Genomic DNA, 23,255 nt, shown 5'->3' with positions numbered 1-23,255 from the left:
TAGACATGCATAGGTCGAAACATACATAAACACAAACACAAAATATCATCAATCATCATACTTAGCAAATCAATACCAAATCCATTCATACATTAAATCACAAAACCTTTCATGCATTGAACCACCATATCCCTTCATCCTTTGATCAAAATAGCATACCACCAACAATCAAAAGGAAAAACAAGACAACATAATATTACAATTCACAAATATTTAATCTCCCCAAGAAAACAAAATCAATACATAGATTGAGGGAGGAGTCCAATACCTTCCTTGAGAGAACATAAGAACCAACACCCAAATGGCAATCACTCTTGAATACACTAGGATTTTTTTCAAAACCCGTGAGAAGAAGAACACAAAAACTTAGGATGGTGGGGAAGAGAAACCTTAGACTTAAAAATTAATAAAGGATCAACAATATAAAAACCATACCTATGACTTCCCAAGAACTTCTTCTTCTTCCTCCTTTCTTTTCTTCCTTTATCTCCTTCTCTCTCTAGAACACACCTCTCTCTCTCTCTCTCTTCTTCTCTGTAGGCCAACGACATCAATTGAGCATAATGCTCTCTTCCTTTTTCCTTCCCTCTTTATTCTAATCTACCCATAATAGCCTGAGGAAAACAATTGGTAAGTTTCCTAATTGTACCTATTTTCTTTTAATTTGATTTATTTAATTGAAGAAGAAAAAAGGAAACAAAATAAATGGGACAACTCAATTTCCTCCATTCCCTCTTGTTGTCCACCCTTGTTGCCCTTTCTCTCATTTATTATTATTTTTAATTAAATAAATAATTCTAATAAAAAGGAAACTAAAGTGGTAGAAAATTCTGCATAAGTGCACCATGCAACCATGCACATGCACACACTTAATCACTAGGGTGCATCACTACCTACCATGCACCTTAATACATTTAGCCAAAACTCAATTATTCACATTTTAAAATAAATAAATAAATAAATAATAATTAACAATTAAATTCACAAAAATTCTACCAAACAATTATAACAATTAATTTTAAACAAATAAATAAAATAATTCACAACACTTAACAATTTAATAAAACAAAGCACAACATTTAATAACTAAAAAAAAATTGTGCGCTACAAGACCACATTATTATGTGGATATATTTGTAGTATATGGCTCGAGGCGATTCTAGTGAGCGGATTAGCGAAATAGTCACAGCGGAGTTTAATACCCGGCTCAGAGTGAGCCTAGGGGTATTTTAGGAATTTAGAATATAATTTTGGGTTTATTTAGTAATGAATAAGTATTTGGTAATTATTTGGACACGTAGGGATTAATTGGGAATTGGTAGAATGACTTGAGGAACTAGCGGGAATCGAAAAATGATCATTTTACCCCTAGAGGCAATTAGAGGGCTGGGAAAGCTTAAGGGCAATGTGGTCTTTGTCTATGCAAGTGATAACTCAGTGGGAAGTCTAGACTTGGCTAGAACCCACCAGAAAACACTAAGTCCTCAACTCTCCCTCTTTTCCTCCATCTCACATTTTTTCTCTCTCTCTCTCCCACTCTAGAACCTAAGGAAAATTTTGAAGAATTGAAGGAGAAAACTCAAGGAAACTAAGCTTGGATTTGAGGCTGGAAGTAAACAGAGTATAGCTGGGGGATTCAAGCTACGAAGTGGGGTAAGAATCTGACTTTTAATTATTGAATTCTACTTAATTTTTATTTGAGTTTAGAGTGTGCATGATAGTGGATTTCAGAATGATTTTGAATGTTTGATAAGTGTAAGAATTAGTTTATAGGCTACTTATGATGTCTAGGTTGTAAGGATGAAATTCTGGGTTCAATTCTAAGTTTGACTAAATATTGGGTTGGATTTTAAGGTCAAGGCTCGAGGGAAACGCTGAAAAAAGAGAGGGAATTTCTAGGTTTGGGGCCTCAGGTCGCGACCTTGTTCTTCAGGCGCCGCGGCCCGTTTGCTTGAAGAGATTGGATGCCTCTATTCGCCAGGCACGCCGCGACCCAAGGGGTGTAATTCGCGGCCCGTACCCTTCAGTAGGAGGGCCTGGCCTCTATCTAAGGGGCGGGCTGCGACCCTTAAGGGCAAGTCATGACCCTAAATAGGAAATAAAGGGCAGCTAAGGTTTTAGGCTCAGGGAGGCTCGAGGATTCAAACCTAAGCGATCGGGACGAATTCTACTACCTGGTTTAGTAGAATTCGAGGTCCCGGAGGCTGGTATTTTTTTCCTAAACATTTATTTTTATTAGAAATTGATATTACCCATTGTTATTGTGACTAGGATTATCGTTAAGGCTCAGGAATAATGATCATGCTCGAGATCGCTCTTTATTTACTGCTCGGGATTCGAGATAATAAAATTACACCCATGTGGTTGTGAATGGGACTGAGGTTCCCAGTAATTGAATATATGTACCGTGTGATTGTATGGTTGTTATGCGTTATATGAAAGTACGACCTAAGGGTGTCGAGGCTGATGATAAGCGTACTGAACGCAACTCGGCCTAAGCGAGTCGGGATTAGCTAAATAAACAGAGGGCTCGGCCTAAGGGCAACGACCCTGAACATTTGTATTACTGATTGGGATGTATGCTTTAGAATATGGGTTGACCATTGTGTAGCTTAATGCTTGTACTCTGTTGAATAATTGAATGCTACTGTTGCTATATGTGTTTGTTATTTATGGTTTTCTTGCTGGGCTTTGGCTCAGGGGTGCTACGTGGTGTAGGTAAAGGCAAAGGGAAATCAGACCAACTATAAGTTGGAGAGCTCTGGGGGCGGAGTGTACATCGGCAGCTTCTCGACCGCCACGGTCGAGGGAAAGTTATAGGAATAGAGCTCTAAATTGTATTTTGCCGATAGACTGGCTTTTGTTGTATCAGCTTTTGGGAGTTGTATTTACCACATAAACCCTGTTTTTGGGATCTCATGCATCAAACATTTGTTTTAATGAAACGTTTATGATCAAAATCTTTTAACCTTAACCTGTTAGTTGACTTTAGATTCACATTTATGTTCAAAAGACTTGATTAGCAAGTCTTGCACTATTTTTAAAATACACAGTGTAATGATCTTGGTTATCTGAGACGTTACACATACAATGCTCTTATTGATTAGATCTAATCATTTCGACCAGCATTCAATATGCTATTGCCACTCTTGACTCATAAGTAAAATCCATACGACCAATGCTCAGCACTATTGTCGTTTCTTACTGATAAGTCAATGCCACTCACAAGTAAGCAATGTAACCAGGCATTCACAATGCAACAAATGTCCATATATAGAGCACTAAACATGCCTCATCAATAATCATGTATGTCACATATTGGGTGCAGTTTTCTTACCTCAGACTTGAGCATAAAATAAGTTAAGAACGATCCTTGAGAACGATCCTGACCTTAGGCCCTTAGCGGTCACCTAATCATAACCAAATATGAAATCCCATCAATAAAATGAGTAATAAAAGATTCCTAGACTAAAACCCAGCCCTCGGGACCTCGAATTCTACCAAAACGGTTAGCAGGTTCGATCTCGAGCCTTAAGGTTCGAAACTCGCGGTTAAAACCAAGTAAAACTAAGCCTGGCTCAAAAACAGATAGGCGGGCCGCGACACGCCTCCCAGACAGACATCCCCCTGTCTGGGTGCCAGGGGCGGGCTGCGACTTGCCCTTGAGGGTCGCAGCGCGCCTGCCAGACAAAGCCCAGTGAAGGCTCTGGGGTTCACTCAAGTCGCGGTGCCCATGAACTCGGTCGCAACTTGACCCCGCGAACCCAGCTCCCCTGCATTTTCTTCAATCCTAACTTAGCCAAAACTTCCACCAAACAATCCCAATATCAAAACCAACATCAACACAACATTATCACCAATCTAACAGTGAAACCCAAGCTTCATATCATTTAAAACAACATCTAATACTTAATTCTACAACCAAACTCTCAAGCTTTCAAACAACATAAAAACATAGTAAAAACCTTAAAGTTCAAATTGAGAACCCTTACCTCAATCCCATAATTATCTCTAAGCTTTACTCAATCAAGAACCTAGCTCAAATAGCTCAAATTTTCCCAACTTCAAGCTTAAAAAATCAACGGAGAGAGAGAGAGAGTATGATCGAGAGAGAAGAGAGAAGGTGCCCTGTTTTTCTGTGGTTCCTTCTACAGCCAACCTTAGCTTAAGTATATCTGATGGCCTAAATGACCAAAATGCCCCTAGGGCTATCTAAAACCTTCAAAGCCACCCAAGGGCGTTTTCGTCATTTTTCACCTACCCCGTTAATCATAATTAATGTCCTTCAATTCCCACTACGCCCAATATCCTCAAATAATTACTAAATCATATCCCATTACCCGCTCATTTCCGGTAATGTACTAAACACCAAATTACCCCTAGGCTCACCCTGAGCCCGGTAATTAACCCCATTATGACCAAATCGCTAACTTGCTTCCTAGGATCGTTTCATGCCGAACAGCTCAAACATATCCACATAATAATGTGGTCTCACCCATATATCACATACATGCTAAAAAATATACAAATATAGCCATATAATAATATAGCACACATAATTATGCATATAATCACATAATAACGCATTCAATCAATTATGGCCCTCCTGGCCCCCTAATCCAGGCATTAAGCCACATTAAGGAATTTGAGACATTACAAGAACCCTTCTTGAGCCTTTAGGTTTGAGTCCCTGTAGCTCAAAACCTCATTTTACCATTTTCCTCAATTAGAGCCACAACCCGCCCCTGAAGGGTCGCGACGCGCCTCTAGGCAGAGAGCCCCACACCCAAATATTCTTTCACACGCGGTGCAGTGCAACCCGCCAAGCGTCGCGATGCTAAGTCAGTTCGAGGTACCTCCTGCCTCACTGAGTTCATGTGCCCCCCCCCCCCCCCCCCAAAGAATAGTGTCGCGACGCGACCTTGCGAACCAAGAGATTCTGCGATTTTAGAAATCGCAAACCGACCAAAACTCATCCCAAACACAATTTCTATCACTTATGAGCCTAAAACCAACCACAGATCAGTAATACAACCCATCATCACCTTAAAAACACATTACAATACTCCAAAACCTAACAAAACCCCAAAAGCCAGAAATTGTCAAACACCTTAAGAACACCTAAAATACTTCAAGAATAGTTTCAGAAATTACCTTGTCTATGGAAATTTTGAAATCCCCCAGCTCTTACTGAGCCTTGCTAGCTCTTAATCTCCCCAAGGAAGTCCAAATTCCTCAAGCAATCTCAGCGACCTTCAAGCTCGGGTCACTTGCTAGCCTATGCCCTTAACCAAATTGAGAGAAACTCTAAGAGAGGGTGAGGGAGAGAGTAACGTGCAAGGCCAAAACCCCTCAACCAAGGTTCTATCAAAAGACCATAATACCCATATTACCAAGGTTAAGCCCAAGGACAAAGTAGTCATTTTGCCCTAATTTCTCATTAACCTCAAATTTTACCATAAATTCCCAATCAACTCCGCCTAACCCAAATAATCACCAATTTAATTCTCATTACCCAATAAAGCCCGGTAACGTGCCAAATTACTAAAATACCCCTAAGCTCACCCCGAGCCGATATTCAACCCTATTGTGATCTCTCCGCGAACTTGCTCACTAGGATTACCTCGTGCCGTACATCTCAAGTATATCCATATAATAATGTGGTCCCACTCGAAAAAGCATATATAATTACAAATATACCACAGCCGGTCAAAATTACGAAAAGATCATTTTTAACAAAAACGGGCCTATAAACACATTTAATACACTTAAGCATGCATGAACAGTCATATCATAATATAACTCATAAAATTTACATATATAATCATAATTAAATCATACTAACACATAAACATCTAATTATGCTCTATTAGCACAGTAATCAAGGCATTAAACCTTATTAGTAAATTTAAGACGTTACAACAATATACTAAATAATTATTATTGATAACATAAGTTACTAGATCTATATTTTGTTTAAACACAAGATTCAAAGGATTATATTCCTATTTTTTATTAATATTATTATTTTTTTCGTTTGAAGGTGAGGAAAGGTAAGGGTTAGCAACTAGAAAAGTAAGAAGACACGTGACAAAATCTAAATCTTGATAAAAAGAATCTATTGAAACACACACAATATATAATATCTATACTATATTATACTTGCAAACAAAGCTTGCCTCTTCTTCTTTAATTTTTTTTGCCAACCGCTACCGCTTTGTGATTGGCAGTTTAGAGGGTCCCACCATAGTTCGTTACTTTTTTGTTCACATGCTCTGTCATGGTTATATGGGTCCCACTCAATGACTACTAGTTTAGTAGTGTGGTCCCAAAATACAAAATTCTAATATGAATTTCTTTTTACCCAAACAAACAACACGTATATAAAAAAAAAAATGGTGTCCACTATTAGTTGTCTTCTTATTTTGTCAATTTTTTAAGAAAAATTCTTTCTTGGAAGTGGCTATTTCCATAATGATTCTTTTTGTTTGATTCTTCCAACTCCCTTGTTATGTCCTTTTATTATTACCATTCACTAATTTGGAATATTGAAGATTTTTGTTACAAAAATTTTAGTTTCATAAAAATTTGAAAACTAAGTTAATTATTTTGGAGATTTGATAGATAAATACTAAATATTTTTTTTACTAAAATTTGTAATTAAGAATAAAAGTATAAAAAGCTAGTTACAGAAATTATAGAATCTTAATGAATTTTTTTTATATAAAACTATTTATGTATAACAATATTTTTTTAAGGCTCTTATTTTCGTTTTCTATTCAAATATACATAGGTTCCATTGAAGCCAGACGTGGTTTGAGATTATAAATGAGAATGAGAATTGAAGTACTTGAAATTATATATAATTTAGAATTGGAGTAGAGTTTTTGTTCCAAATCTATTTTAAATATATTTTATTCTTTTAAAATAAAGAGTTTCCTCTTCTCTCCGCTAGGGTTTCATTTTCTTCTCCAAAGGGCGTCGCCAATCTCCCGTGGTAGTACCTCTCGACTGGAGCCTATCGGCTCGGTACTGAGTTTTGTGTGGCTTTGGGCGAGAGGATTGTGAATCTTTTTTGGCAAGGTCGGCGTTTTCCCTTCCTCTTCTTAATTTTTGGTGTTCTCAGGCCTCTTCGGGTGGTTAGCAAGGATAGCATGGTGAGGAGCAATTACGAGTGGTGGGACAGGTTCAGCCGACTTGGGGTTATGAGTTGGGTGGGATAAAGATGGAGTGTGGTTGGGAAGCAGGGCCTTTGCCAGTTGTTTGTTATGGTTACTGGTCTTAGTTTTATGTTTTGCGTATTTGTCTTCAGTGTGTTTTGATGTTTTGTTATTTTCGTTTGTGTGCTATATTTGTATAATTCTACTATCGAGAATCCCAATGATGGGGTTTATGGTCTTCGTGACAGTATTTCCCTGTTCGGACTTCAGTCAGATCTAGCTATGGACGAATAGGATATTGGATCCTTAGTTTGTGATAGTTTGTCGTTTCACGTCAATGTTCACAGATCTGATGGATCGTTACTTATTTTCTAATAATGAAGCCTTTAATTTTATGATTGATTTTAGGTGTTATTTCATTATTAGAGTTGATATGTCATATTGTCATTCAGAAATGAAGCTTTGTTTACTTCACACTTGTTGAATGCTCAATTGCTGGCACATATTAGATTTAGTTGAAGTTTCTATAGGGGCTTTCTATGTGTTATGTCTTTTTGACTTTATTAATGAACATTTCCTATTTTCCATAAAAAAAAATATATATGGTATAATAAATTGTAGGGAACTTCTACAATGCATAGCCTATTTTTGGGTACTGATATACCTACTTCTATTTTTGGTATTTAGATGATTTTCTACTTAATTTTTTTTATGATCGTGTACATTGTAGTTATTTAGAGCTTCTGATGATTTTTTAGAAAATTTCAAATAATTTACAGTGGTTAAAAGAATATTCAAATAGTTTGTTGCGCGTGTAACGGTTTGTTTTATGTATGTGGAAAGTAGTATGTTTGAACTCTGCTTTCGACATTATAAATTATTTGAATTTTCTTGAAATTTTGCATAATACTCTAAATAACTACAATGTACACGGTTATAAAAAAAATTACACCGAAAATTATCTAGGTACTAAATCAGAAGGGAACACCCTAAAATAAAAGTGCACCAAAAAATCACCCTATATTGTATACGGATAAATATATATTTTTAATAAACACTATTTTATTTTATTATTATATAAATAAATAATTTATTTTTGTAATTATCCAAAACAATTAAATACTTTTTATTACTTAGTTGGCAGCTCAAAAAAACAAAAACAATCATCTCATAAAAATATTATATTATGAGGAACACCCTTTTAAAAATTATTCATTCCAAGACTATTTATCATGATATATATATACATAGGATAATTATTCTATAGGGGCTTCACTTTAAGCCCTATCGCTAGGTTTTTTAGTGTTTCTCGACCCGTGAATAATTTTCGGTGCAATTTTTTTTATGACTGTATATATTGTAGCTATTTAGAGCATCTTGCAAATTTTCAGAAAATTCCGAATAGTTTACAGTACCGAAAACTAGGTTCAAACATGTTGTTTTCCACGCGCATAAAAAAAATTGGTCACACGTGCAACTACATGTTTGAACCTAGTTTTCGGTACTGTAAACTATTCGAAATTTTCTAAAAATTTGCAGCATGCTCTAAATAGCTACAATATACACGGTTATAAAAAAAATCGCGCCGAAAATTATTTACGGGTTGAGAACACTGAGAACCTTACCGGTAGGGCTTAAAGTGAACCCCTATAAGAGAATTCCCATATATAAATATATATATATATTTTATGATTGAGGAGGTCATAGAATTAATCCCTGCTAAATAGAATAATAATTTTTGTATTTTAAAAAATAAAATAAAATAATTTATTGCCTAGAAGAGTGGCAATAGCAAATTGACTTGACTGACCCTCTTTAGCAAGGAACGGTCCAGAAAACTTGGAATACACGGTAATAATATCATGCGACCCTACCATATTTGTCTTACTTTATCCCAATACCAAAATAAATAAATAAAACACAAATGTCAAATCTTTTTATTTATTTATTAAAACAAATAAAAATAATAAACCGAAGAGGAAAAAAAAAGTAAATAATGAACTTTGTGTTTGTGGCGTTTACGTAAAGCAGTGAAAAATCTTGATACAAAACAATAAAGAATAGAATAGAGCTAATGGACATTGGTCGGTATTTCCTTGCATTTTTCATAATCTCATTTTCCGACAAAATTTCCTTTTGTGGCTTTCCGTTCTAAGTTTTCCTGGAAAATTCTCAACCTTCTTCACGACAACCCATATCCGAGATAAGTCTTTCTGAACCCAAAACAAAAAAGATTCCTTCTTTATTTCTTTTTTCGTCAAGAAGGAAGAGCAAGAATTTCCTTGTTTGTTTCCAAAGAATATATTTTTCCTTTCTGAATTTGAGTGATATTTGTTCCTGTCTGAGCTGGGATTTGTTTATTTTTGGATAACCAGTGACAAATCCTGATTTTGGAGGGGAGGGAAAGAAAAAAAAAAAAAGTCTGGGTTCGGGTGTTTCCTGTTTTGATTTTGTTGATAGAAGGGAAAGAAAAAAAACACATTTGGGATTTGAGAGAAAAGCTCAAGATTCTGAAGCTGTTTCCCTGACATTGACACCTAAATAGGGGTTTAGTGTAAAATTTCTGATCTGTAGAAGCTTGGTCTGAAATACTGTAGCTTTTGTGACTTCGTTATACAACAGTGCTTTTGTCAAAGTAAGTATATTCATTGTAAGCTGGAGTTTTAAGTCTTGCTTTGTTTGGGTCTAAATTTAGTTTGTATTGTATTGGGACTCAGTTTCAGTATCTGGGTGGTCATTTGTTTCCTTTTTTTGTTCAATTTGATTGGCTTTTGAGGTTCTGGTATAAAGTTTGGTTTTATAGGCTGATCTATTTCTGAGTTTTGAAATTGATATGGGAAAGCAAAGTGGAAAGAATAAAGAAAAGTTGGGTGATAGTAGTGGAAAGCAGAGCAAAACTGGGGATAGCATTAGTAGCCCAAAAGCCTATGATAAGGACACTGCAGTCTTCATTTCCATGGCCCATGAATTGAAGGATGAGGGTAACAGGTTGTTTCAGAAGAGGGATCAGGAAGGAGCTATGTTGAAATACGAGAAAGCCGTGAAACTTCTTCCAAAGAATCATATAGATGTGTCATATCTTCGGAGTAATATGGCAGCTTGCTATATGCAAATGGGGTTGAGCGAGTATCCGAGGGCAATTCATGAGTGCAATCTAGCTCTTGAAGTTACTCCTAAGTACAGTAAAGCACTGCTAAAGAGAGCAAGGTGTTACGAGTCTTTGAATAGGCTAGATTTGGCTCTAAGAGATGTTTGTACTGTTTTAAACATGGAGCCAAACAATGTCATGGCCTTGGAGATTTCAGAAAGGGTTAAAATGGCACTTGAAAATAAGGGTTTGAAGGTGAGTGATACAGTAATTGAGTTACCACCAGATTATGTTGAACCACCAATTTCATTGCCTCCACAGAAAGTTGTGAAAGAAAAGTCAAAGAAGAAGAAGAAGAGCAACAAAGTTGTGGACAAAAAGGCTGTGGATGTTATTGAAGCTAAGAAGGTGGAGGATAAGGTTGATGACAAAAAAGCTGAGGAGAAGAAGGCTGAGGATAAGGTTGTTGTGCAGGAGAAAATTAGTGTAAAGGAAGCACCTAAAAGAAGTGTAAAATTGGTTTTTGGGGAGGATATAAGATGGGCTCAGGTGCCAGTAAACTGCACACTTTTACAACTAAGGGAGGTTGTCTGTGACCGGTTTCCAAACTCAAGAGCAATTCTCATTAAGTACAGAGACCAAGAGGGTGATTTGGTTACAATTACTACAGATGAAGAACTGAGGTGGGCTGAAGGCTCAGCAGAATCACAGGGTTCTGTCAGGTTTTACATTGTAGAAGTTGATCCTGAGCAGGACCCATTCTTTGAGAAAAGAAAGGATGGGGAGGATCTGCGCAGGCTTAGTTTTCAGGAAAATGGTGTAGCTGAGAGTGGTAATGCGGAAAGAGGCAAGGAAATAAAGAAGTCGTCTTGCATTGAGGACTGGATAATCCAGTTTGCTCAGATGTTCAGGAACCATGTTGGGTTTGAATCTGATTCGTACTTAGATCTCCATGAACTTGGGATGAAGCTCTACTCTGAGGCCATGGAGGAGACGGTCACAAGTGATGATGCTCAAGATCTTTTCGAAACAGCTGGAGGCAAGTTCCAGGAGATGGCAGCTTTAGCCTTGTTCAACTGGGGAAATGTTCACATGTCAAGGGCACGAAAAAGGGTGTATTTTACAGAAGATGCTTCAAAAGACTCGGTACTTTCACAGATCAAAATTGCATATGATTGGGCACAGCAACAGTATATAGAAGCAGTAAACAGATATGAAGAAGCGCTGAAAATGAAACCAGACTTTTATGAAGGCTATCTGGCTTTAGGGCAGCAACAGTTTGAACAGGCAAAGCTCTCTTGGTATTATGCATTAAGCAGCAATATTGATTTGGAAACATGGCCTTCCACAGAGGTACTACGCCTTTACAATAATGCTGAAGAAAATATGGAAAAGGGCATGCAATTATGGGAGGAATGGGAAGAGCAACGCTTGAGTGAACTTTCGAAACAAAACAGTGTTAAAATTGAGATTCAGAAAATGAAGTTGGACACACTTTTCAAAGATGTATCTCCCGATAAAGCTTCTGAGCAGGCTGCAAACATGAGGTCTCAGATCAACCTCTTATGGGGCACAATGCTTTATGAGAGATCTATAGTGGAATTCAAAGTTGGGTTGCCTGTATGGCGTGAATGTTTGGAAGTTGCAATTGAGAAGTTTGAACTTGCTGGGGCTTCTCCAACAGATATAGCTGTCATGGTCAAGAACCACTGTTCTAATGATAGTACACTGGAAGGTAATTTATGTCTGCATATATTTTCATCAGACTTAGGCTACTAATGGGGCAGCTCAAAAGTTAATTGCTATTTCTATATGGTGCAGGTGTAGGATTCAAAATTGATGAGATAGTGCAGGCATGGAATGAGATGTATGAAGCTAAAAAGTTGCTGAGTGGAGTACCCTCATTTCGGCTAGAGCTCTTATTCAGACGAAGAGTCTCAAAACTTCATCATGCATTGGAGCATGCATGAGTTGATGATTTTGTGTTCTCTAAAAGGTTTCTTTTCTGACTCAATCGCCTGAAAACGTGAGTCCTATGCATACTGAGGTATGTAACACACACTGGTTTTTGTTACTAATTTGAATAGCAATTTTCAAAACTACGAAATTTCTGTTGGTTTAATGATGGAAAAAGCTACCTCTGTACATTTCTGTTCTAAGTATCTAAGCAAGAATGTCAACTAGAGATAAACTGCATAGAAAATCACTACACTGATTATCACAAGGATTCCAATGATTTATCCTGTTATCAACAACAATAATTGAAGGCTCTTTTAAGGGCTCCTCACTTTTGAGTAGTTCATATATCTTCTAATTTCATTTGCAGGCTCATGATAGCTATAATCCTACTGACCATATGGTTGATATGTTATGCAGGTTTTCTTTTGTTAGATATACCTCCACAGTGAATGCTCTCTCTTACTTCCCTTAACAGTGAATTATATTTACAATACTTGATTGAAGACTAGTATTTTGGTTTCATTTCTTATATTTTGGGCACAAGATGAAGTCGCGGGTTATTTCATTCTGCCTTCACTTTCGTTTTGCCTTCCTAGATTTACAGTTACCAACAATGTCTTTTGTAGAAGAATTTCAGTAGTTTTAGTCATTTTTTATATCTTCTTCCTTTTGGCTTGTAATTTAGTGTTTGATCTCAGTTCAGCGTGTAAGTTACATCATTTTGGTTTGTAGCTATATCAATTAATGTATTGAATTAATTGAACTTTTGTTACTATTGTCATAAAAGCAACAAACAAAAAAATTTCCTTGAAGAGAAACATTTCAGGTGTGGTGTTAACATAGCTTAATTGCTTGAAAAACTTTAAGAGGTTGCTGTATAGTACAAACTCCTACCTTATTAGGTGTGATGCCTCTTGTTTTGCTGCATCTAATTATGACTAAAGATTTGAAATGTGACATTTCTGTTCTAAGTATCTAAGCAAGGATGTCAACTAGAGATAAACTGCATAGAAAATCACTACACTTTTTGGAACTTTATGGTTTAACAGCGAGCTATACCTGCCCTTTCATGCATCCAAATCTGACATACATCCCCTCTCCAAAAGATTTTTAACATTTTTGAAGCAGAAAAAATGATAACTAAAACGACACTTATTCAACACTAAATCTTGCCACTTCTTTTCATTTCATTGAGGCCAGAGTTTGAAAATTTTAAGAGCATCTAAATCTAAAAGCTTTTGTCACTCTTTTCATTTTCATTGAGACCAAAGTAAAAAATCTGAGAGCTTCCTGCTCCTCTTTGGTCTCTTAATTTTATTGAGACCAAAGTCTTAAAGATTTTAAGAGCATTCGAATCTGTAAAGCTTCCTCAATGCCTAGCACATCTCAGTTTCAAGCTGCTTGTTTTGTAAGTTCTTCCAAAGTCTAAAAAACTATTTTTGAGTGTTATCAAAAATAAAAATAATTTACGTGTTTAATTTTTTTTTTTTTTTGTCTACTAATTCTAGTTCTATATTTTCTTTTTAAAGTTTCAATAAATTTTTTATATTTTAGTCATGTTCTAATAATACATTTTCAATTCTATCTTTTTTCTAATTAATAAAAATAAATAAATATATTATTTATAATTTGAAAAACTTTTCAAAAATATAATATCCAAGCGATAACTAAAATATACATATATATAATCTATCGTCAAAAAATAAATGTAAAAATTAAGCCAAACAAAGTCTTATAATTTTTTTTAATTAAGGTTGGGAGATTTGAACTTGTACCTTCTATTTGCGATGAGGAAAAGTGTGTTACACGACCATAAACTCTTATAATGACTTCATCAATACCAATTATAAACAACAATGAGAAAATATGCATGAAATCTATTCAATATTGGCCTTCATATATTACCAAATCAAACCACATTGTAGCTTATATAAACATTTGGTTCTTAAAGAGGAGGTTCAAACAAACAGCAAACATTATATACTTGCGTCGACATTTAGACCATCTGTACATTTATGGCAATGGTTTTCTTTCCCACATACCATATCCCCTTGTGTCTTTTTGAAGAATTCATAAACCTGTACAAAAAGCTTTGGAGGTCCAATAGCTAGACTATTTACGTAGGAATTTCCATAAATGCTCCCAATCTATTCTGGACGGAAGTTAATCAGATTAGGGAGGGCAACACACTGAAGAATCTTGATTTCAGATGCAGTTACCTTGCAGGACTCCAAGGTTAATGATCTTAAATTCTTCAGAGGTTTTAAGTACTGTAACCCCGCATTGGTGACACAAGAATTCGACATGTTTAGCGAGAGTAATGTGGTTAATCCTGCAATTTGTAAGAAAAATGAGAAAGTTGCCAAGAAGATGAAAAAGAAGTAGATATATCACATCCTCCATCTAAGGTAAATTGCACACAGAAAGGTTGCACCAGGTTATGTTCCCTAAAGGTAAAGCAAAAGCTTGATCATGATTCAAACAAAATGACCTCACAACTGTCATGTTTTGGCTGTGCCTCACCCATTTTTGCAACAAATTCCCACAAAAAAAAAGTGAAAAAATTGACACTGAATGGAAGCATACTCTTAATATGGGATAAAAGATAATGATGTGATGTTAGCTCTCAAGTGGTTGGGTGAGTATGTGGGAGGGTTCAAAACCCCAGATGGCACTAATAAGGGCCAAATTCTTTCTTTTTTATCAAAAATGTATGAGAGAAAACCTTATTTTTCTTTTTTCTTTTCTTTTGTGCCCCTTCCCCCAAAATTTGATGCATATTGTAATCTCAATCAATCAATCAGCGAGAAATGACCTTCACTTCAAATGATTTTAAGAAATTAAGATACCTGAAATCAATTCCAAGGTCTTATTTGTCAAGTTACAGTTTTGTGACAAATTAAGGCGTCTCAGGTAGACAAGATCTTGGATATTTTTAACACCTGCATCGGTTATTCCTCCACCACATATTTCAAGGGATTGCAGCTTCTTGAAGCCTGTTAGTATGGAAACATATTGGAACAACAAAAGTTAGCAGATCATAATAATATGGCTAAGCTAAAAAACATCCAATTGAAGTCGTTTGCATAAAGGGTGAAATTCTAATTTATTAGTGGGTCACCATCATCAAATTTGGAGACAAATTTGGAGAGCCCCTATGGACCTGAACCAGAGTTGCACCCAAACATGAATCACTAGCAGAGACCATAAATATGAGTGTTTTTCCTATCTACTCATTAGACCTATGAAAAACAATATGATAAGCTAAGCTGGAGTTATTCTTCGCTAGCTGCTCCCTATAGACCTTAAATCAATAGACTGTTGTTGCTAGAAACGTAGTGAGATCCTAGCAGAGGACTTTTAAATTAAAAAATGAACACTGTACTCCTTGCAGTTGGATTACAGTCAAGTTTGAAATTCACAATCTGCAAGGAACATGAATTGAAAAACTTCAAATATACGGGGAGTAACTAACGTGCATAAAAAATTCAAGTACGAACATATAATATGTAAAAATGAATGTAAAGTACTTAATTTCTCATGCATGTTATGGCAATCGAAAGTAATTGACACAAAACCAGAGCCATGATTATAATGCACTGATTAAATAAAAAGGGGTCATGACTGCAATTCATTAACATACATCGTAAATAATTCATTCCAGAATCTGTGATATGAGCTCCAAAAAGATCCAGGTGTGTCAATTCAGTAAGATCTGCATTCACAATCGACTGACATTATTATTAACATCAGAGGCCCTGCTTACATGAGCACAGGGAATAAGCTCAATACTTGAAATTAAAGGATAAGAATGAAGAAAAGAGTAAATTAGGGGACTCAAAGTTTGGCCTAATTTTAATAAGTACAGAGAAACACTAGTCAGAAATTGTGAGTGTAGAGACACTAAACTTGCATTAAAATACTTACTCGTAAGATTTTCAAGTCCTTCGTCAGTAATTTGGCGTGCATCCAAGTTAAGTGATTTAAGAGATGTCAATTTAGACAACTTTTTCAAACCACCATCAGTTACTAATGTGAATGACAGATTCAAATTCTCCAGATTAGTCAAACCTAAAGAGTAAGCAAGAAATATAAAAATCAGCAGATGCCTTTGATCCATATATTCCAGAAGCATGGGGCCCAATTAACATAGCAACATAATAAACATCAACTAAAGTAACAAACTCTCTCATATAATTTCAATTACAAACAGAGCTTTTGTTCAACATGGGGTCCAATTATCATAGCAACATAATAAACATCAATTAAAGTAACAAACTCTCAAATAATTTCAATTACAAACAGAGCTTTTGTTCAACAAGCACTGTACAAATTGATACTTGCATTTGAAGAGAGAGAGAGAATTAGAAGCAGAATTCAGCAATTGTTATTTCAAGAACATAGTCAAATAGGCTTAAAGCTATCTCTTCGCAGTTACTGATATACCAAAACTGCAAAAGGTCACTAAATTGTAACAATTTGTTGAAGCACCTATGAAAAGAAACTCTTCATTTCTTAAGTTCCCAAGTAGAATTATTATTATTGCAAGTTCTCATGCCAGAATATTATTTTTGAGTATTTGTAGCTCAAAATCATCCCAGAAACCTATTAATAGCTGTACTTGAGTTACAAGTAGTTCAGTCACAGAAGCACGTGTAAAACGAATTCTGACCTGAGAGATAACGAAGCCCATTACTCCCAACCTCTGTATCAGACAACTCCAAACCTCGCAAAAGTTTAAGGCCTGAAGAAGGAATCAAGATACTTATACCGTATTTTGCAAAAACAAGATATTATAAGTCTAGGTAGATTATGAAAATAGGACTGAAGGTAGCTCGTAAAAAACTGGACCACTAACACTGTAATATCCAAGAAATGACCACAACATTATATTCCAAGGACCAAACGTAAGGTTTTTACACTCTGGAAGTACAATAAATGTTACTCCATATTCCCCTTTCACTACTTGAAGAAAAGCAGCACATCTAACAACCTAATATTTAAATTGCATGTAAGAAGATACTATTTTTAATCATGAGTAGGAAAAACACCAGTCAAATTAGCAAGCCCTGCATCAGTTATTGCACAGGAATCCAGGTTCAAACTCTCCAAACTTGTTAAACCTGCAAGATAAATGCAAAAGATTACTACATAAACTATCCAGAGAAAAATAGTTGAGTAATTGACTTAAATTGTATATCCATGATCCAGCTCGGTATAATAAACTCACTTTGGACATTAAAAAGAAAATTGAGTTGAAAATGACAACAATATGTACAAGTTGATGTGAAAAATTGTCCAAGAATTCAATCGATGGAGAAAAATATGCGTAAAATGGTCAAAATGCATAGGGGAAGGAGCACCTTCAAAATGATCCAAGCAAGCATCTGTGATACCATTGAATCCCAAGCTCAATACCTTTAAGCTTTTAAGTCCTGCAGGAATGCGGTTTATTTAGCAAGCTCAAATTACAAACCATGGAGGTCAGAAAGGAGTTGTACTGAATACCATGCATTCCTGATACATAGAACCAAATTTGATGCAATCATTCTAATCTCACTTACCAGAAAACTTATCACATCCATCATCAGAGAGACTGCATCTGTTTAGATTTAAGTATGCCAGGGCTACAAGAGCTGCAACAAAAACAATTACTTACAGAATAGTAACATAGAGGAAGAGCACATATTCAATTAATAGCTTATTTACTTGATCAGAAAGACCATAAAATTGCTAGAATAATTTCATAATGATGCAAACTTATATATATTCAAACCACCAGTGATTTCAGAAAGATATCCTATGACTGGTGGTCGGAATATGAATTAAGGAATGGACATGACGTAGAGAATGGTAGGCATGCAAAAAAAAAAGAAACTAATTGTTCTCTTTATCAATTCAAAAATTTGTGAGGCATGCACAAATAATACAGTAAACAAGAACAAGATTTTGCTACAAGTTTCTTCTCAAATGCTATACTCCGGAATAAATATGCCTTTTTCTGTAAAGTCGAATAACTACAAGACCCACAAAACAGTGAATGCATGAAGAAATTTTTTTATCTATATTTTAATATTTCTGGCCTAAAATAGTAATTTACTACTGGGAAAACGTGTCTATTTTCTGATTCAAAGAAGAAAAACTCCTGCCTCATAATTAGCATGGAACTGCCTTTGGTTATACTAAAGTTATATGACAAATAAAATTTTAAATCCCAAACAACAAAGGAGAAGCAGACCTGAAATGGAATTCAGACAAGCAGCAGTTACATTGCATCCCTCCAAGTTTAACATATTAAGCTTGCACAAACCTGCCAAGCACAAATGAAGATCCAGCAATTATAGCCTGGTGGAAGTGGAACAAAAACAGAACTACAGGATACAGGTGGACAAACAAATAATCCTGCATCTGCAACCACAGCAAGCTTTTTAACCCAGTAAACAATGACATTAACTGTAATGAAGGACCACTTCTTTGATTGGTTGCACTTTGCAAAAGAAGATTTAGAAACTGGGAAAAAGTTTCTTTATTGCTTTGGGCCTCACTTTAGAAATTGTTATAGGTTCTGCTCTACTTTAGTTTGTATTTTTTTTTTTCATTGATGCAATGGTAGAATCAAATCTTAGCCTCAAATGTCCCTATGTTGCAAATGGTGTGCATGTGTATCTATTTGGCATAGGTGGAAGTAATATATGATGATTTGACATCTCATTCTGATTATTAAAAAAAATGCTGTCTGAAAATCACTGTTATTGGACAACAGAAGTTCTTAAGTGTGTTGGTTTTCCTTGGTACTTCTTCTAAACATGAAGTTAAGCAACAGAACATAGCAACTAACAAATTGAAATTACATTTTAAGTAAGAAATTCCAAGATCAGTTACGCTGGTGTTGGAGATTTGTAGCTCTTTCAAATTGGTAAGCCCTGAAACATGATAAGAATAATTTTTTCAACAAATTTTATGCTGAATTAGCAGAGGAGAATTCAAGATACAGCATTTCTGCCATTATAAGACTTAACAGATAAAAATAAAAACATGGAGACAAGTTCATATTCGCTATGTCACAAATACCTGAGAGAGCTTTTAGGTCTGAATCTACTATGCATTTGCAACATCTGATGTTAAGAGACCCGAGCTTCATTAACCCTGTGCAACATTCAGAGAATAATGATCCAAAAAGAATCAAAATGGAGTTAAAAAAAGATGATGCCAATTATCTAAAGAGCAGCTTCAGAAAAAGTAGCTTAATGATTAACTTTCATATACTGGATTTCCAAGCCTAAAATGACATGTTATCCTTCTGTTCACAATATTTTATTCACCACAATTAATTTTTTTTTAAGAAATCACAAAGCTCTATCTATTTTCCATGCTTATTGCATGAACTATGCCAAACTTGAACCAGTGAATATGTACTTGTGAATTTTAAGCAATTAAGGAAAATGGACAAGATATGATATGACCCCAAACTTCAGCTTGAGTTGTTAAGAAGCCATAAATAATTTGTAAATCTAATAGAAGTTCAAGAACAAAGATTTGAAGTTTAAATACATCATTTAAGCAGTATTCAGGACAAACCCTTAAGATGAATAAATCCACCATGAATGTCAGGACATCTCTCCAAATCCAGATTTTCCAAGTTAACTAAACTTGAGAAGGAACGCATGCCTTCAGCAGTTACTGCAGTGCTCCTTTTAAAACTCAAAGAGGTCAAATTTACGAGACCTACAGAACAAGGATACATGCATTCATTAGGAACTGTTTACCTTATTCTTCTTATTGAAATATATTAAATAACTTTAACAGATGAGGGAACTAGGCATGGAAGTGATAAAACATAGTTGAACTTGCAATGGAAAAAGGAAAAAAAAACCGTACTACCACCAATGTGTTTAAGCCCATATTCTGAAAAGTTGTGACAACAATTCAAAGTCAACTCTTGGAGGTTTGTACATTGTTTGAGAGAAGCCAATCCAGTATATGTCACATTAGAACCCGAGAGATCGAGAGTAAGTAAAGATGATCCTTGCGAAGAGACGACATCCATCCAACTATCCTTCACACCAGGATATTCATCCAAACAAATATCCTGCCAATACAAGGTGAAAAACCAAGTTAACAACACACCTTTACCACAACAATAATGATTAACAAAAAGCCATTACTTAATTAAAATCAAATCATCCTAAGGATACATCACCTGAAGATCACAGTCTCTGAAAGCCTCAACAGAAACATCAGTAAGACAATGGGAATATACCAAATCGTTGAATATCTGTTGACTAACATCTCTTGGCAGCATTGAAAATGAATTGTATGTGTCAATGTCCTGTTACAATGACCCATTAATGGCAGATAAATCATATGCTTTCCACTTGAAAACGACATAGAAAGAAAGTAGACGATTACCTGACGTATTTTTTGTATGCATAGCTCCAATAAAGATGGACAATTGTCTCCTCCTGTCTGACCATCTGCAGCAGGTCTACAAAATGAAGTTGTCAGCCATTTTGAACTGCTACTCTTACAATATCTTGACGACACTTCATGAGGTCCGTTATCTTCCATGACCGGTTGGCCTCTCTTCCTTGAACAAATTCCTCCCATCATTCAACAATATGAAATGTTATTAACAAATGTTATAAAATGTGAAGATTCATGATATTACGGCCCATCCCAGAACAAAATACAGCCCATGTCAACACCCTCCATCCTAAATGACAAAAAGACAAGAAACTATAAGATATTTGGAACCGTTGTAGGAGCAAGATCAACACAATTGGCTAAGAAAGAAGTTCAAAGAAAAGCAAACAACTAATCACGCAAAAGACCGATACAAAACTCCAGACTAAGCTCAAAATTCTCCATAAGAAAACAAAAAAAACTAAGCCAATAAGATAAAGGGTCTTATAATATTTACCAATACGCACAAACTAACAAGGGAAATTCCCAAGTCGTTATCCAAAGCAAATAGAGACCCAGAAGCTAAGCTGATGATAAGAGAAATGGAAAACTATACCATCACATACGCAAAAACATAATTTTTTTAAAACGCAAATTCATAAAAACCATTATTATACCATAATAAAAAAACACTACGAATTAAAAAAAAAATGGTATAATCAGCAACATAACCGATAAGAGTTTATGACACGCAATAAAAATCAGCCAATAAATAACATCTGAGTTTGAATTTAGCTGTGATCATCAACGTTTTTACGAAAAACAAGTTCACAAGAAAATGAAGAAAACCCATAATTCCCATTCCCCGACTATTTGAATTTCCATCCTTATTTTCTCAGCAAACAAACAGATTCTTAGATAACTTTTTACACAGTTACTCAAAACAATCAACATAAAATCAAAAACCAAAAAAACAGAGCTCTCACCACTGAGCCGTAGTAGAGACGGAGGGAGAGAGATGGGGTTGACGTTGGATGGCAAGTAGTAGAAAGGAAAAGGGAGAGAGAGAGAGAGGAGAATAGTGGAAGAGTGAGGAGCTTTCCTTCTCTTCTCTTCTCTTCCAGAGTGACGAGTTAACCTGATCGTGACACGTGGCGCATAGACCGGGGTTACGTCAACAGAGCGTGATTAATCAATAATAAGAAGAATAGATTGAGTAGTAAATGGGTCCCACAACGGCCATCCATTTCAGCCGCCTCCTTTCCGGCGCCAAAAGTTGTTTTACCCGTTGCCATTTGGCTGTGCCCAATCTTCAAAACGACGTCGTTTTGAATGACAAACTATATATATAAATTTTATATTATTTTTGAGAAATACTAGTGGGGGTATTATGGTTTGTTAAACCATAAAATAATAAAATTTTTTATAATAAATCACATTAAATTCATCATCCATGAAGTCCAAAACTTGTCAATTTTGGTGGGTCTACCAATATAATTTGTTGGATTGGCCTTTTATTTGTTCTTAATGTCATCTATAGGATGTCTTTATGGATTGACATCTTGGGTATTTGAGTTTGATTTCTAATTTTCTAAAGATATTTCTACTCCATGTTAGATAGCATAATTAATTAAGCAAATTTTCTTATTTTTCTTTTATATGATCATGATGTATTTTAATTATATCTTCCATAAAATTGCAAGAAAAAAATTGTGAAGTCCGACACCTTTCCAACTCCTTATTTTTGGAAATAAGATATACAATCATTAGATTAATTATTAGCTTTGATTAAATAGCTATTACATTTGTAAAATAATTTCTAAAAAATGATAAAAGTAACCAAATTCGTTAAAAGTCATTGAAATTATAAAGGTTAATAGAAACTAAAGCATTATTATAAAGAAATGCGATATTTTCATAATAATGATAAAAAAAATTGAACAAAGTGTAAAATGTAATAAAAACAAAATAAAATTTAATCATTCCAAAAATTATATTTAAATATTGCTCTATAATTAATCTTCATCAAACTTACATTACTCACAAATAACTATCTCTAAGTTGCTCTGAGTTTCTTATAATAATTTTTATTAGAAAAGTAAAGAAGAAGAAAATGTTGGCTTACCTACAAAGGTTGGAATTTGTGTGATTAATTGTATGTTCCCTACCAATTTAGTTGTTATTAATTATAGAATATAACAAACTTGTTTGGAGTAGTGAGAATAATCATTAGGCTAATAATCTAAAAATTAATACTTTTTAATTTCATTACAAAGATAATTATTTTTTCAAAATAGAAGAAAAATACTATGACACGTGTGAGCACCACACTGATCAAGTGTGTAATGTTGAACATCACAATTAATATTTCTTAACAATACTCAATTTGAAGTAGTTTAACATATCCAGTCAATAGTAATATTATTCTCTAAGAAAGAAAAATAACTAATTTAAATAAAGTAATCTTATTTGTATTTAAATACATTTTCTTACCGAATGGGAGAGGTATTTCCCAAAGATCATAATGAAAAAAGTTGACAAAAACATAAGAAGAATTAACTTACAAGTTATGTTCTTTTCCGCACTTTTTTTTTCTTTCTATTATTTTCAACTAGTGGGTCATGACATATTATAGTTCTTTGATA

General features: G+C 35.0%; 2 protein-coding genes across 6 annotated transcripts; one reads left to right on the top strand and one right to left on the bottom strand.

Moving 5' to 3' along the window:
* The first annotated feature begins 9,231 nt into the window (after positions 1 to 9,231).
* LOC133782830 (protein PHOX1-like) lies at positions 9,232 to 13,045 on the top strand. 2 transcript variants are annotated; one of them, XM_062222236.1, is made up of 4 exons: positions 9,232 to 9,795; positions 9,964 to 11,983; positions 12,070 to 12,295; positions 12,625 to 13,045. In XM_062222236.1, exons 2-3 carry the CDS (start codon positions 9,994 to 9,996, stop codon positions 12,216 to 12,218), a joined length of 2,139 nt encoding a protein of 712 aa, XP_062078220.1. In that variant the 5' UTR covers positions 9,232 to 9,795; positions 9,964 to 9,993; the 3' UTR covers positions 12,219 to 12,295; positions 12,625 to 13,045. The 2 variants fall into 2 exon arrangements, with proteins under 2 accessions (XP_062078220.1, XP_062078219.1); XM_062222235.1 differs by having other exon boundaries at positions 9,232 to 11,983.
* A 1,029-nt stretch (positions 13,046 to 14,074) lies between these two features.
* Positions 14,075 to 21,734, bottom strand: LOC133782829 (uncharacterized). Of its 4 annotated transcripts, none has more exons than XM_062222231.1 (16): positions 21,597 to 21,734; positions 20,617 to 20,920; positions 20,408 to 20,536; positions 20,086 to 20,296; positions 19,786 to 19,932; positions 19,279 to 19,353; positions 19,059 to 19,130; positions 18,446 to 18,517; positions 17,772 to 17,843; positions 17,571 to 17,642; positions 17,259 to 17,330; positions 16,880 to 16,951; positions 16,135 to 16,278; positions 15,851 to 15,922; positions 15,057 to 15,203; positions 14,075 to 14,539 (listed from the first exon to the last, which is right to left on the bottom strand). In XM_062222231.1, exons 2-16 carry the CDS (start codon positions 20,815 to 20,817, stop codon positions 14,355 to 14,357), a joined length of 1,743 nt encoding a protein of 580 aa, XP_062078215.1. In that variant the 5' UTR covers positions 20,818 to 20,920; positions 21,597 to 21,734; the 3' UTR covers positions 14,075 to 14,354. The 4 variants fall into 4 exon arrangements, with proteins under 4 accessions (XP_062078215.1, XP_062078216.1, XP_062078217.1 ...); XM_062222232.1 differs by having other exon boundaries at positions 20,089 to 20,296; XM_062222233.1 differs by having other exon boundaries at positions 20,092 to 20,296.
* Between the last annotated feature and the right edge of the window lie 1,521 nt (positions 21,735 to 23,255).

Source organism: Humulus lupulus, chromosome 6 (genome assembly GCF_963169125.1).
Source record: "Humulus lupulus chromosome 6, drHumLupu1.1, whole genome shotgun sequence".
Taxonomy (NCBI): Eukaryota; Viridiplantae; Streptophyta; class Magnoliopsida; order Rosales; family Cannabaceae; genus Humulus; species Humulus lupulus.
This window is presented reverse-complemented; position numbering and strand designations above follow the sequence as displayed.

What these genes read in the sequence shown, in the direction of transcription:
- LOC133782829 (XM_062222231.1), bottom strand. Translation starts at nt 20,817, where the DNA reads ATGATGGGAGGAATTTGTTCAAGGAAGAGAGGCCAACCGGTCATGGAA. An exon ending in GCATACAAAAAATACGTCAG is followed by an intron (nt 20,537 to 20,616) that starts GTAATCGTCTAC and finishes TCATTGTAACAG; the next exon opens with GACATTGACACATACAATTC. An exon ending in TTGCTTGGATCATTTTGAAG is followed by an intron (nt 17,331 to 17,570) that starts GTGCTCCTTCCC and finishes TTTATCTTGCAG; the next exon opens with GTTTAACAAGTTTGGAGAGT.
- LOC133782830 (XM_062222236.1), top strand. Translation starts at nt 9,994, where the DNA reads ATGGGAAAGCAAAGTGGAAAGAATAAAGAAAAGTTGGGTGATAGTAGT. An exon ending in TAATGATAGTACACTGGAAG is followed by an intron (nt 11,984 to 12,069) that starts GTAATTTATGTC and finishes TATATGGTGCAG; the next exon opens with GTGTAGGATTCAAAATTGAT.